Source organism: Equus asinus, chromosome 29 (genome assembly GCF_041296235.1).
Source record: "Equus asinus isolate D_3611 breed Donkey chromosome 29, EquAss-T2T_v2, whole genome shotgun sequence".
Taxonomy (NCBI): domain Eukaryota; kingdom Metazoa; phylum Chordata; class Mammalia; order Perissodactyla; family Equidae; genus Equus; species Equus asinus.
The window spans coordinates 25,869,741-25,884,364 of NC_091818.1; the positions used below are offsets into that span (position 1 = coordinate 25,869,741).

Here is a 14,624-nt window from a genome sequence, read left to right on the forward strand (position 1 = left end):
TTTTATCTGGTATAATCCCACCTTAATCTGCAAGCTATTCTATTCTTTAACATTTAAGTAGGCTTCTAAAATGCCCTTTCATGGGAGACAATTACTTATAAAGTGTGAATTTTATAATTACTTATAAAACTGAAAGTTATCCCCACTGAACTTCTACTATTTTTTCCCTGAATAGTAACTACCAAGTAGTACTGAGAAATACTGGTTAATCAAAACTGGTGAGTTTTTAAAAGTTTTTTCTTTTTTTTTTTCTTTTGAGGAAGATTAGCCCTGAGCTAACATCTGCTGCCAATCCTCCTCTTTTTTGCTGAGGAAGACTGGCCCTGAGCTAACATCCATGCCCATCTTCCTCTACTTTATATGTGGGACGCCTGCCACAGCATGGCTTGACTAGTGATGCATAGGTCTATACTCAGGATCCGAACTGGCAAACCCTGGGGCCGCCAAAGCAGAATGTGCGAACTTAACCGCTGCACCACCTGGCTGGCCCAAAAGCTTTTTCCTTTTTTTAGCAGGGAAATAAATTCTATAATCAGTTTTTGTCAAAACACATTTTTAGGAATTCCTCTTACCTGGACCAAGTTGTAAATGCACTCAATAGAATTCTTCTTCACGTCAGGGTCTGGGCTGCTCAGCAGTCTGATGAGCGGCTCTAATCCACCATGTTCAAATATTTGCACTTTGCTGGTATACTCTGCAGACATGTTTGCTAGGCAAAGACTAGCAAACTCATGGATAACTACTTCTTCTGCATGTCAAAAACAAATAACACAAGTATGCTAAATGTTTATTTAACCATTCTTTTAAAACATGCTTTGAAAACCAAAGCTCTGTGAATTTCACCTTGGTTGGAGCTCATCTTAGTTTGAGAGATTTTAGTGACAATTCACAATTGGTATTTCGTAAACTATTGTCAATAAGTAGTTTAATCAAATGTGAAAAATAAACCAGTCCCATTTTTTGAAATAGATGTAGGATGCAAAATTACCTTCTGGAGCGAGCTGAGCAATGACAGAATGCATGACATCTAACTCCCTTAACAATTTTTTAACATCGTCTACAAAAGAAGAAACAGAATATTAATGTTTATTAACAATAATAGTAATGTCTGTTGAATAGTCCCTTATGAAACAGGTTCTATTATTATCTAATTTCACAGATAAGGAGATTGAAGCTCAGAATCACACAGCGAGTTAGTGGTGGGGCCAGTTTTCATGCCCAGGTCTGTCTGGCTCAGAAAAGTGCAAAATGTGCCTAGAACACCTATTGGGAAAGCTGAGTTACTGTGCCCTACATTTTTTTTTATTATACAGTAGTGTTGGGGAGCTAACTTTGCTATCCCAAAATGTGTCTCTCTGGCAGGAAGATTATTTTAGGCTGATTATTTTTAAGAAACAAAAGACTCAGGAACAGCTTTTATCTCCCCCTTAACTGCCTAAAAGAATTTAGATAAAGGACCTGTTCCAGGAAGAAGGTGTATGACCAGGGATATCTACAAAGAAGATGGGTTAGGTATGGTAGACCGGGGGAAACAACATGGCCTGTTTGATCAAAGCCCTCTCTGGCTCATTTTCTCTGCATAGCATGGCAAACATTTGTTTACCAAACATTGGCTTTCCTCATCTTGTAAACTGTTTTCCTCCCGTTTGAAGTCCCAGACCCCGACCCCTTTTCTCCTTAGCTCTTGGTGGCATATAAGCTTCAACTGCCTGACTGTCAGTGGGCCTCATAGTCTCATGGAGCCCCCATACATATGAAATTAAATTTGATTTTCTCCTACTAGTCTGTCTCATGTCTATTTAATTCTTAGCCAGAAGAACTGAGAAGGGTAGAGGAGAAATTTTTCCTCCTCTACAGTAGTAATTCTTTTTTTTGTTTCATTGGTAGGGTGTTTTTAAATTTTGATTTTAATAAAGCCTGTACAGAATGTAAATAAGAATTATCCTCAGCCTTTTTGGATTAATACTTCTTGTTTCCATTCCATTTAATTATCAGAAATGCCAAAAATGCTTAAAGATAAGTATATTGATTTTTTTTATGTTCACTTTTGTGTTGCTTTTATGAGCCTAATTAAGGCTAGACAGGCATGCCCCTGCTTCTTTCCTGCCGTCCTTAACCCCCTTTTTCTCAGAAATAAGTCACAGCTGCTACCTTAGTTTTACAGTTTCTCTTCTTGGTCACTTGTCTTTGTCTGATATTCTAATAGACAAAACAGCATATTTTAACTATTGTTTCACCATATTAAATGTATGAAAATATTCAAGCAAGTAATAGGTCTGACTTAAGGTGTAAATATATGTCTAAACTTACTTTTGGCAAAATATAGTTTGCAGTTTCAAAAAAATACATATATCAAAACTCTTTACCCTGGGCTTTTTTCACTATAATATGTATGAAGGGTAACTAACAAATAGACAGATAAATTACATTATACTAACTCAAGAAAAACCTATTTTAATTTTAACAGACAATGATTGTTCTCCCAACTTTTAAGACTAGAACATACTACCTCACCAACTTTGAGAGTTTTTGCATGGATATACTTTTATATTTAAAAAATATCCCTTAAAAGAAGAAATCATACATTTGTTGCAATATACTTATTTAACTTTTTCGTTAACATTAAAGTCAGTTTAAATAAAATTAAAATGAATCCCTTCACATTAAATTTAAAAGAAGGATAATGCATTACCTGAGATTATTTGATTATTTTTAAAAGTTCATACTTACTGTTAGAAGCCAGGATCCCAAATATCATCGTAGCATTTCTTCTTACTATTTTGTCTTCATGCGTGAGCAGTTTAGTTAAAGGTTCCACAGCTCCAAGTTCAAGGAGGGTTGCTTTATTTTCCTCACCTGACATCACAGGTAAAATACAATCATCATGGATATTATCAACCTCATGAAAACTCTTCTTTGTGTTATTCCAATGTCTTATTTGCCATCTGCCTTCCGCTTTCCTCTTTGCCTCCTCACATATGTCTCTCAGAATAAACTTTAGACACTGGGCACCCGGGACACTCCTGCTCTCCTTCCCCTGATGTGTGCAAAGCTGGCTTCCTCTCCGTCATTCAGTTCTGAGCTCACTCGGCACCTCCTCAGAGGAGTCTCTGCCCTATCTGTCCAATGTCGCTACGCCCAAGTCTTTCTCTCTTTATCCTGCTCTATTTTCTTCACACTTCTCAACGACCTCCATGCATTGCTGCCTAATCCACTATAACTGAACTTTCCATGAGACCAGATGAGCTTTCTGTTCTACTCTTATATCCTCAGTGCCTAGCATGATGCCAGTCAGGTATTGGCATAATTAATTGCATAATTGCCAAATCAATTATAAAAATTAATCAACACACACAGTCCCCACTTCAAGTTAGAATGTGTGTGGTGGAGTTGGCTCATTTTTCACCCAATGGGGTTACAGCTCCCACCAGGTCATGCAAGATGTGCCTGCAGCCAGCAGGGAGGTGCACATACAGAGGGGAGCCACCAGGGTCATTGGGGACTCCTTAACCGTGGCAAGAAGTGACAGAACCAGAAGGTCAAGTAAGGCCAGAGACTCGCCTAACTGTAGAAGCAATTTACCCTCACCCTGATGAGAGGGATCTCATTCTACAAAGTCAGGAATAACGTCCAGGCCTGATTAATTTCAGCTTTTCAATTTCATGGGCTATGAAAATATAGATTTCACTTTCAAAGTAATTTGAGAGTATAATAAAGTCACTTAGACTTTTTCTGTCTGTTTTCTCATGAAATTATTTTATAATTTATAAATTTATAAATTATAATTAAATTTATATAAATTATATATAAATATATACTTATATATATTTTTATAAATATATATTATATATAAATATATAATTTAAATATTTTAATTTAAATATTTAAATATGAATTATAAATATATAATATATAATAATATATGTCATATATAAATATGTATATATAAAAATTATAAATTAATTTATTAATTTAAACTTTAAGTTATAGGTTCATATTCTGATAACACCATTTCCAAAGCACAGACTATATCTTCCTATAGCCCACGGAACTGCCCTGTTTCTAAGTGATCGAATTTGTCACGTCATTAAAATATGTTGAAGTTTGCATTGTTGACTATTACAAACTTCCTTTTCAAATCTTCCATAATATTTGCATTTTGCTGAAGATCTAAAAGTTAATTTCTTAGATGAAAATATTCTGTCAAGTGAATTTTAAGATAAATTTTAAGAGACTTATGCTTAAATATAAATATATTTTATATATCAGGTTTTTATGAAAATTTTGTCTTTAAATTGTCATTCTGAGACTTTTATCACATAACAAATTCTTTCTTCATTAAAATACATTTATCATTATTATTTTTTAAATGATGGTATATATTCTAATTTCATGACTGGAAGAGAAGCATTTGCAAAATTAATAACTTGCGTGTAATCTTTTATAGCTACCTTTATTCTTTTTTAACAGTTTTAATGAGCTATGATTCACACACAACAAACTGTACATATTTAAAGAGAACAATTTCCTAAGTTTTGACTCGTGTGTAAACCTATGAAACCAAACCACCATTAAGATAGTGAACATATCTAACACCCCCAAAAGTTTCCTCTTGACAGTTTGTAATCTCTTCTTCCTGTTACTATACATTATTTTGCATTTCCTAGAATTTGATCGAATCACGCAGTTTGTACTTGTTATTGTCTGGTCTTGTTCAAAGTATTTTGAGATTAATCCATGCTGTAGCATGCACCATAGTTCATTTCTTTTTACTGCAGAGTAGTATTCCATTACATGGATATACCACAATTTGGCTGGATCACATAGTAGGTGTAAATTTAACTTTTGAAGAAACTGCTGAACTGTTTTCCAAGTGACTGCACCATTTTACATTCTCACCAGCAATGTATAAGGGTTCTAATTTCTCCACATCCTTGCCAACACTTGTCACTGTCCATCTTTTTTATTATAGTAATCCTAGTGGATGTTAAGTGGTAGCTCATCATAGTTTTAATTTGCATTTCCCTAATGACTAATGATGTTAAACAAAATGTACCCTTTTTTTGCCATCCATGTATCTCTTTGGTGGAGCATCTGTTCAAATCTCTTGCTCATATATATATTTTTAATTTGGTTTGTTTTATTATTGAGTTTTGAGAGTTCTTTGTGTATTCTGGACATAAACCCTTTATCAGATACATGATTTGAAAAAATTTTCTTCCAGTCTATAGCATTTTTTTAAAACACAGTTACTAGGCTTTTTTGGGGGGGGGGCAGTTTTAGGTTTATAAAAAATTGAACAAAAAGGACAGAGTTCTCATATACCACCTCTCCTCTCCTTCCTCCATTTCCCCTGTTATCAACATGTTGCATTAGTGTGGGATGTTTGTTATAATTGATGAACCAATTGATACATTTTTATTAACTAGAGTCCATGACCTACATTAGGATTCACTCTTTAGGTTGTGTGTTCTATGGGTCTTGAGAAACGCATAATGTCATGTATTCACCATTACAGTATTATACAGAATAGTTTCACTGCCTTAAAAATCCCCTATTCTCCACTGATTCATCCTTCCTTCCCTAACCCCAAACCCCTGGCAGCCACTGATCTTTTTACTGTCTCCACAGTTTTGCTTCTTTCAGAACGTCATACAGTGCATAGTCTTTTCAGATTGACTTCTTTCAGTTAGCAATAGGCACTTAAGTTCCCTCTGTTTCTTTTCATGGTTTTACAGTTCATTTCTTTTTATCACTGAACAATATTCCATTGTACGGATGTACCACAGTTTGTTTATCCATTCACCTACTGAAGGACATCTTGGTTGCTTTCATGTTTGGGCAATTACGAATAAAGCTGCTATAAACTACAGGTTTTTGTGTGGACATAAGCTTTCAGTGCCTTAGGGTAAATACCAAGGAGTGTGATTGCTGAATCATATGGTTAAGACTAAGTTTAGTTTTCTAAGAAACTACCAAATTGTCTTCCAAGGTGGCTCTACTATTTTGGATTCCCTCCAATGAATGAGAGTTCCTGTTGCTCTACATTTTTGTCATCATCTGGTGATGTCAGGGTTTAGAATTTTAGCCATTCTAATAGGTGTGTAGTGGTATCTCATTATTGCTTTAATTTGAAATTCCCTAATGACATACAATATCTTTTCAGCTGTTTATTTGTCATCTATGTATCCTCTTTGAAGAGGTGTGTGTTCGGTGTGAATTTGATGAAATCCAATCAATTGTCCTTTTATGGATCATGTTTTAGTGTCACATCAAAGAAACTAAGGGTTAACCCAAGGTCAGAAAAGTTTTCTCACCTGTGTTCTAACAATGTTATAGTTTTAAGTTTTATAATTTCATCTATTATATGAGTTGATTTTTGCATATAGTGCAAAGTATGAAGCGCAATTTTTTTTTGCATATGGATATCTCATTGTTCCAGAACCACTTATCGAAAAGATTATCTTTTCTCCATTGAATTGCTCTTGTATCTTTGTTGAAAAAATTGTCCATATACATGTAGGCCTATTTATGGACTCTCTATTCTGTTTCATTGGTCTATTTCTTTATCTTTGTGACAATAACACTATCTTAATTATTGTAGCTTTATAGCAATCTTAAATCAGATAGTGTAAATTCTCCAACTTTGTTACTTTTTCAAAATCGTTTTGATTATACTAGGTTCTCTGCATTTCCATATGAATTTTAGAATTAGCTTGTCAATTTCTACCAAAAAAAACTTGCTGAGATTTTGGTAGGAATTGCATTGAACCTATAGATAAATTTGGGGAGAATTGATATCTTAACAAATGACATCTTCTACTCCATGAAAACAGTATATCTTACCATTCATTTAGAACTTTAATTTCTTCCAGAAATATTTTATAGTTTTCAGTGTATGGATCTTTCACATCTTTTGTCAGGGGTATCCCTACATATTTCATACTTTTTTGGTGCTATTGTAAATAGTAGTATAATTCATGTCAATTTCCAATTGTTCATTCCTAGTATGTAGACATGCAATTGAGTTTTGTATATTGATTTTGTATCCTGAAACTTTGCTCATTTATTAGTTCTAGCAGCTTTTTTGTACGTTTAATAGAATTTTCTATATAAAAGACCATATTATCTTCTATAAATCAAATACAGTTTTGTGTCTTCTTTTCTAATCTGGATGCCTTTAGTTTCTTTTTCTTGCCTGACTGCATCGATTAGAACCTTCCATGCAACACTGAGTGAAAGTGGTTAAGAGCAGACATCCTTCTCTTGCTCCTGATCTTAGAGGGAAAACATCGAGTCTTTCACCATTAAGTACGATGGGAGTTAGCCATAGGTGTTTCATAGATACCCTTCATCAATGCAGGAAGTTTGCATCTACTCCTACTTTGCTGAGACATTTTATCAGGAGTGGACACTGCACTTTATAACAATAATTTTTTCGCATTTATTGAGATGATTATATGGTTTTTCTTTTTTCTTTTAAAAATATGGTCTGTTCATTTCCCGTGGCTGCTGTCACAAATTATCACAAACTTAGTGGCTTAAAACACAAATTTATTACCTGTGGTCTGGATGTCAGAAGTATGTGGCAGGTCTCAATGGGCTAAATTCAAGGTATTGGTAGAGTTATGCTCCTTTTTGAAGCTCTAGGCAAGAATCCTTTTTTTTTTTTTTTTTCCAGTGAGCATTCCTTGGCTCATGAGCCTCTTCTATCTTCAGAGCCACTCTGCTCCCACTGTCATGTCTTTCTCTGACTCTGACTCTCCTGTTTCCTTCTTCCACCTATAAGAACCCTTGTAATTATGTTGGCCCCACCTAGATAATCCGAGATAATTTCTTCATTTCAAATTCAACTGCTCATGAACCTTAATTATATCTGCAACTTTAATTCCCTCTTGCCATGTAACATAACATATTCACAACCTCCAGGAATTAGGATGCAGACATTTGGGAGTTTATTATTCTACCTACTGCACATACCATACCTTGATTGATTTTCGAATGCTAAAGCAGCCTTACAATCTGGGAACAAATCTCATTTGGTCATGATCTATGAGTTATTTTATATATTATTGAATTGGCCAATTTTTTCTTTAGAATTTTTACATCTATGGTCTTGAGGCATATTGGCCTGTAGGTCTCTTTTCTTGTAATGTCTGTCTATTTTCACTATCAGGGTAATAGTGGCTTTTTAGAAAGACTAGGGAAATATTCCAGTTTTTTCAACTTTCTGAAATAGTTTGTGTATAATTGGTATTATTTCTTCCTTAACATTTGGTAAAATTCAGCAGTGAAAATATCTGGACCTGGAGTTTTCTTTGTGAGAAGGTTTTTAACTACAAATTTTAATTTCTGTAACAAGTATAGGGCTATTCAGGCTATTATTTTTTTTAGTGAGCTTTGAGAGTTCTGTCTTGAAATGAATCTGTCCAGTTCATCTAAGTTGTAGAATTTATTAGCATTAAATTGTTCATAGTATTCATGTTATTCTTTTAATGTCTGTAGGATTTGTAGTGATGTTCCCTCTCTCATTCTTTATATTGATAATTTGTCTTCTTTCTCTTTTTACTTATCAGTCTGGCTTGAGGTTTATCATTATTACTTATCTTCTCAAAAAAAAAAGCTTTTCAACTCATTGCTTTTATCTTTTGTTTTTCTGTTTCTTATTTTATTGATTTCTGCTCAGATATATATTATATCCTTCTTACTAAAGACTGGGTTTAACTTACTCTTCTTTTTCTAGTTCCTTAAACTGGAAGCTGAGGTAATTGATTTGAGAACTTCTTGTTTTCTAACAGGCATTTAGTGCAGTAAATTTATCTCTAAATACTCTTTTAGTAGCATTCTACAAGTTTTTATAGGCTGTGTTTTCATTTCCAATTCAGATTTTCCTTTTGATTTCTTCTTTCACACATAGGTTATTTAGAAGTGTGTTATTTACTTTCTCACTATTTAACGATTGTCCAGAATTCTTAGTGTTGTTGAATTTTAATTCAATTTTATTGTGGGATGACATATTTTTTTTTAAAGATTGGCACGTGGAGCTAACAACTGTTGCTAATCTTCTTTTCTTTCCCTCTGCTTTTTCTCCCCAAATCCCTCCAGTACATCGTTGTATATTTCAGTTGTGGGTACTTCTAGTTGTGGCATGTGGGACACCACTTCAGCATGGCCTGATGAGTGGTGCCATGTCCGCGCCCAGGATCTGAACCAGTGAAGCTTGGGGCCATTGAAGCAGAGCACACAAATTTAACCACTTGGCCACAGGGCCGCCCCTGGGATGACATATTTTATATGACTGAAATTCTTTTAAATTTATTAAGCCTTGTTTTATGGCCCAGAATATGGTCTATTTTGATAAAGGTCCTGTATGCACTGGAAAAGAATGCATACTCTGCTGTTCTTGGAGTATTCTATAAGTGTCGATTAGGTTAAATTCATTTATATTGCTGTTCAAATCTTTTATATCCTTACAGAATTACCATCTACTTGTTCTTTCATTTATTGAGAGAAGAGCATCAAAACCTTCAGCTATAATCATGGACGTCTATTTCTCCTTGCATTTCTAGCTGCATGTATGTTGAAGGTCTGACATTAAGTACATAACCGTTTAGCATTTTTCATAGCCTCTTGATTAATTGACCCCTTTATTATTATTATAAAATTACCTTTTTTTTTTTTTTTATCTCTGAGGCTACTCTTTTGTCTATTTTCTGATATTTATATAGCCACTTCAGCTTTCTTTTGATTAGGGCTGACATAGGATATCTTTTTTCCATCCTTTTACTTTCAAGTTATTTGTGTCATTATATTCTAAGTGCATTTCTTGAAAGCAGCATGCAGTTTGGTCTTGCTTTTTGTCTAATTTAATACTCTCCCTGTCAAATTGAGGTACTCACACCATTTACATTTAATCTGATTATTGATATGTTTAGGTTTAAATCTACCTTCTTGTTACTTGTTTTTTATGTGTCTGATTATTCTCTGTTTTCCTTTTCTTCATTTCTGCCTTCTTTGTATGAATTGCAATTTTTTATGATTCCATTTAATTTTCTTTGTTGGCTTATGTGATATTATTCTTTGTTCTTTTAGTGGTTGTAGGATTTATAGCATACATCCTTAACTTAACACAGTCTACTTTCAAGTGGTAATATACCATTTCACGTATAGTACAAGAGCCTTACAATAGTATACTTCCATTTTTCCCCTTTCTACCTTGGTTCTGTTGTCATATATCTTACTTTTACGTATGTTTCAGAGTGCACAACATACAATTATTATTTTTGTTTAAAATAACCAATTTGCTTTTCAAGTGATTTAAATAATAAGGAAAACATCTTGTATGTTACCATTTCTAGGGTTTTATCTTTATTCTTTAGTGTAGATCCATATTTCCATCTGGTGTCATTTTCCTTCTGCCCGAAGGACCTCCTTTACCGTAATTAGTAGTGTGGGTCTGTTTGCAACGAACTACTTCAGCTTTTAAATGTCTGAAAAAAGATTTTATTTCTTTTATGTTTTTGAGAGACATTTTTGCAGGGCATGGAATTCTGGGCTGAAGGTTTTTATTTTTCTCTTAATACTTTAAAGATGCTATTCTGCTGACTTCTTGCTTTATCATTTTTAATGATAAATCTATTGTAATCCTTATCATTGCTTCTCTAAATGTAACATTTTTTTCCTCTGGCTGCTTTTAAGATTTTCTCTTTATCACTCTTTTCAACCAATTTGATTATGATGTCCCTTGGTGTAGTTTTCTTTTTTTTTTTTTTTTTGAGGAAGATTAGTCCTGAGCAAACTGCTGCCAATCCTCCTCTTCTTTTGCTGAGGAAGACTGGCCCTGAGCTAACATCCGTGCCCATCTTCCTCTACTTTATATGTGGGATGCCTACCACAGCATGGCTCAACAACTGGTGTATAGGTCTGCACCTGGGATCTGAACCAGTGAACCCCAGGCCGCTGAGAAGCGGAACGTGCGCACTTAACCGCTGCACCACTGGGCAGGCCCCTTTAGTTTTCTTCATATTCATTGTGCTTCAGTTTCAATGAGACTCTTGGATCTGGAGGCTTAGAATTTTCATCAAATTAGGGGAACTTTTGGCCATTATTTCTTCAAATACTTTTTCTGTCCCTCTCTCCTTTTTTCAGGGACTCCAGTTACGCATACATTGGGTCAGTTTTGATTTACTGATTGATTTATAGCCTCATTATGGATTGTATTTTCCTGCTTCTTTTCATGCCTGGTAATTTTTTATTGGATGCCAGACATTGCGAATTTTACCTGGTTGGGCAATGGATATATTTGTATTCTTGAAATTTGTTCTAGGAAACAGTTATCTGGAAACAGGTTGATCTTTTCCAGTCTTGCTTTTTAAATATTTGTTAGGTAGTCCTAGAATAGGGTTCAACATAGGGCTAATTATTTCTAACTATTGAGACAAGACCCTTCTGTGTATTCCATACTATCCTCTGTGAGGTTTTTCAGTGTGCTGATAGGAAAGGTACTACTGGCCCTGTATGAGCGCCAGGCACTGTTACCTCTGATCCTGTTGGGTACTTTGTCTGACTTCAAGTAGGCCCCACACATGGACATGCTGGTCAGTACTCAGCTCACTGAAGTGACACCCTTTACAGAACTCCTGAGTTCTCTCTCTCTACAGCTCTTTCCTCTCTGTTACTGTCTTGAAAACTCATGCTGCCTTGTCCGCCTGGACTCTCAGATCTGTCCTCTCAACTCCGAGAGTCCACCAGGCCTGCACAGGTTGCCCCTTCCTGTGCCGTGGCCCAGAAACTCTCTGAAGTCAATAAGCTGGGGCAATCATAGTGCGTATTTCCTCTGCTTCCTGTCTCTCAGTGGTCACTGTTCTGCATTTCCTGACAGTGGTTTGCCAACTATTATTTCATATATTTTTCTGTTTTCTTAGTTGTTTCAGTCAGAGGATAAACCTGGCCCCTTACTCTATCTTGGTCAGAAGGCAAAGTCCCATCATTTATCCAAAAAAATTTTTTCAGAAAATACTAATATAAAACACCAGACTTACAATAATTTCTATACTGATTTCACATAAAATACATGCCTACTTATTTCTTCTTCTATAAAAAGACATAACAGATGATGACTCTGGAAGGCTGAATGAGACTCACGCTGCCATGGATGCATTATCCAATGTCCCCTGCAATTTGACCCAGAATTCTATACAATCTACTCATGTACCATATCTTCCAGAACCACTCTGGTTTTTATCTGGATTCCCAATGATGGCTGGCGTGATATAGCAAGGCAAGTAGTTTACCATTTTCTAAGTGAATGATTTGTTGTTCTATCATACAAGCCCCAAAACAATGTTTAAGGTGTCATTTTTTAAAAGTCAAATTGCTCCTATCTTAGTTTAAAAAGTTTTGTTAAAAATACCAAGTTATACTGAACTCTTCCAATATTCCCAATTAAAATGTTATATAGTATAATAAAAGTCTAATTTTATCACCATGTGGAATGAACTAAATTATAACCATCTTTTACGTTTGTAAATCCTCTATGAATAAGCCTTTCAATAGATTTTAATCTGTAACATTTACGATGTTTTAATAAACTTTACTTTCTACAACTGTCTTAGTTTTACAGAAAAAAAATTGCAAGCATAGTACAGAGAACCCACATATCCCACATCCAGTTTCACCTGTTATTACCATTTTACTTCAGTAGGTACATTTGTTACCATTAGTGAACCAAAACTGGTACATTAATATGACTTAAAGTCCACAGTTTATTCAGATTTCCTTGCTTTTGGCCTAATGCTCTTTCTCTGTTGCAGGATCCTATCCAGGCTCCCCCATGACGGTTGGTCACCGCGTATCCTTAGCTCCTCTTGGCTGTGAGAGGTCCTCAGACTTTCCTTGCTTTTGATGGCTGGGACAGTTTTGAGGAGTCCTGGTTAGGTATTTGTAGAAGGTCCCTGACTTGGAATTTGTCTGATTTGGGGGGTTATAGCTTTTTGGGGAAAATGGCAGAAGTAGAACGCCATTTTCATTCTATCATGTCAAAGTCACATATCGGTATGACTTCTCACTGTTGAGGTTGATTTTGACCACAGCTGAGGTAGTGTTTGTCAGGCTTCTCCGGTGTAAACTCCCTCTTTTTTCCCGTTTCCGCGTTGTGCTCTTCGGAAAGAAGTCACTACACAGCCTGCATCTAACGAGTGGGAAGTTACATTCTGCCTCCTCGAGGGCAAAGGAGCTACAGAAATTATCTGGAATTCTTCCACAAAGGGGATTTATCTGTTCGCTCCCAATTATTTAGTTATTCAATCATTTACTTGTATCAATTATTTATTTGTATCGTAGATATTTATTTTCTACTTTGGGTTATAACCCAATACTGCTTTATTTATTTCGTTCCTCAAATGGTTCCAGCTTTGACCACTGGGAGCTCTTTTAGCTCCCGTGACATTTACAATGTTTTAAATGACAATAAAACCTTCAAAATGACTATTCTACCAAATGACTGAATTTCTCCTTAAGGTTAAGTTAGGCACTTAGGGAGATACATTACTTACAGGTAATGCATTAAATGAAATTCTGGTTGTCTGAAAGAATTCATCTAACAGGAAGTAAGCTAAAGACTAGGGAGAAAAGTGCCCATTATGTAGTAAATATTTTAAGAAACTAATGAAATAGAAAGATAAATGGAAAAAATCCAAACCTTTTAGAGCAAATCTATAAATGGCTTCACATGCTTTAGCCAAAATTTCTTCTTCTGGAGAATTAAGCATTAACACCACAGTTGCTGCCTTTTTGCTTTCAATTGTTAATGGATCAAACTGAAACGCAGAGAGAAAAATATCAGGTTCACATATGAGCTCTAAAGCACAGAAAAAATGAATGGTCTCTCAAAACTTAAAGAGAACATAACCTTACAAAAAGGATGCGGTCACTGCCCGCTAAATGCATTGTAAAGTTTTTATTTAAAAAACATCACGGATAGACAGTTGTGAACACTGGCGGCGCTGGAATTCCTGAGGGAGGGATGGCGGGAAAAGTAAAACGTTTTAAAACCTGACAAACCTGGTCTCTCAATTTAGCCCTGTGGAATCAAACAAGTGACTTAAGCTGCTAGAGTTTCAGTTTCATTTTCTGTATAATGGGTATAATAAGACCTATCTCCAAGCATCAGGAGAGGACTAGAGACCTTATATGTAAAGCACTTAGCGTATTGTCTGGCACATAATAGATGCTGATTAAATAAGACATATTAATACATTCTTAGTCAATACATAAGAATCCTCAAGTACCTGGATATAATAGATGCCCTGACAGTCTCAATAATCAGTACCTGCTTTCTAACCACTACACTCTTTCTGGGAAAGCAGGGAGTACATACATGAAACAACTAAAAGGCAATAGAAAACAGCATATAGCAAAATGTAAAATTGGATAAAATCTGGAATGGGGAAAATGGTACCATAGTTTAAAGAAAACACATAGAATTCTAGGAAGACCTGTATCCTGCTATGGGATCTTGAGAATTCATGTGTTGCTAAAACGAATAATGACAAACTATGACCCCTGGGGGTTGTCTTTGGTCAAAGAGAAAACACATTATTACACTATTTTTCTTCCGTTTCCAG

At 35.2% G+C, this 14,624-nt stretch overlaps 1 protein-coding gene across 5 annotated transcripts in view; it reads right to left on the reverse strand.

Annotated features, from left to right (window-relative positions):
- Window positions 1-14,624, reverse strand: part of ARMC3 (armadillo repeat containing 3) — a 92,085-nt gene that overhangs the window by 62,063 nt on the left and 15,398 nt on the right. For all 5 annotated transcript variants that reach the window (XM_014865042.3, XM_044762383.2, XM_070501149.1 and 2 more), the window contains exons 3-6: window positions 13,700-13,817; window positions 2,731-2,856; window positions 989-1,057; window positions 573-748 (exon numbers count right to left, since the gene is read on the reverse strand). In XM_014865042.3, the coding sequence (XP_014720528.2) occupies window positions 573-748; window positions 989-1,057; window positions 2,731-2,856; window positions 13,700-13,817 (489 nt within the window). The remainder of the gene's footprint in view (window positions 1-572; window positions 749-988; window positions 1,058-2,730; window positions 2,857-13,699; window positions 13,818-14,624) is intronic.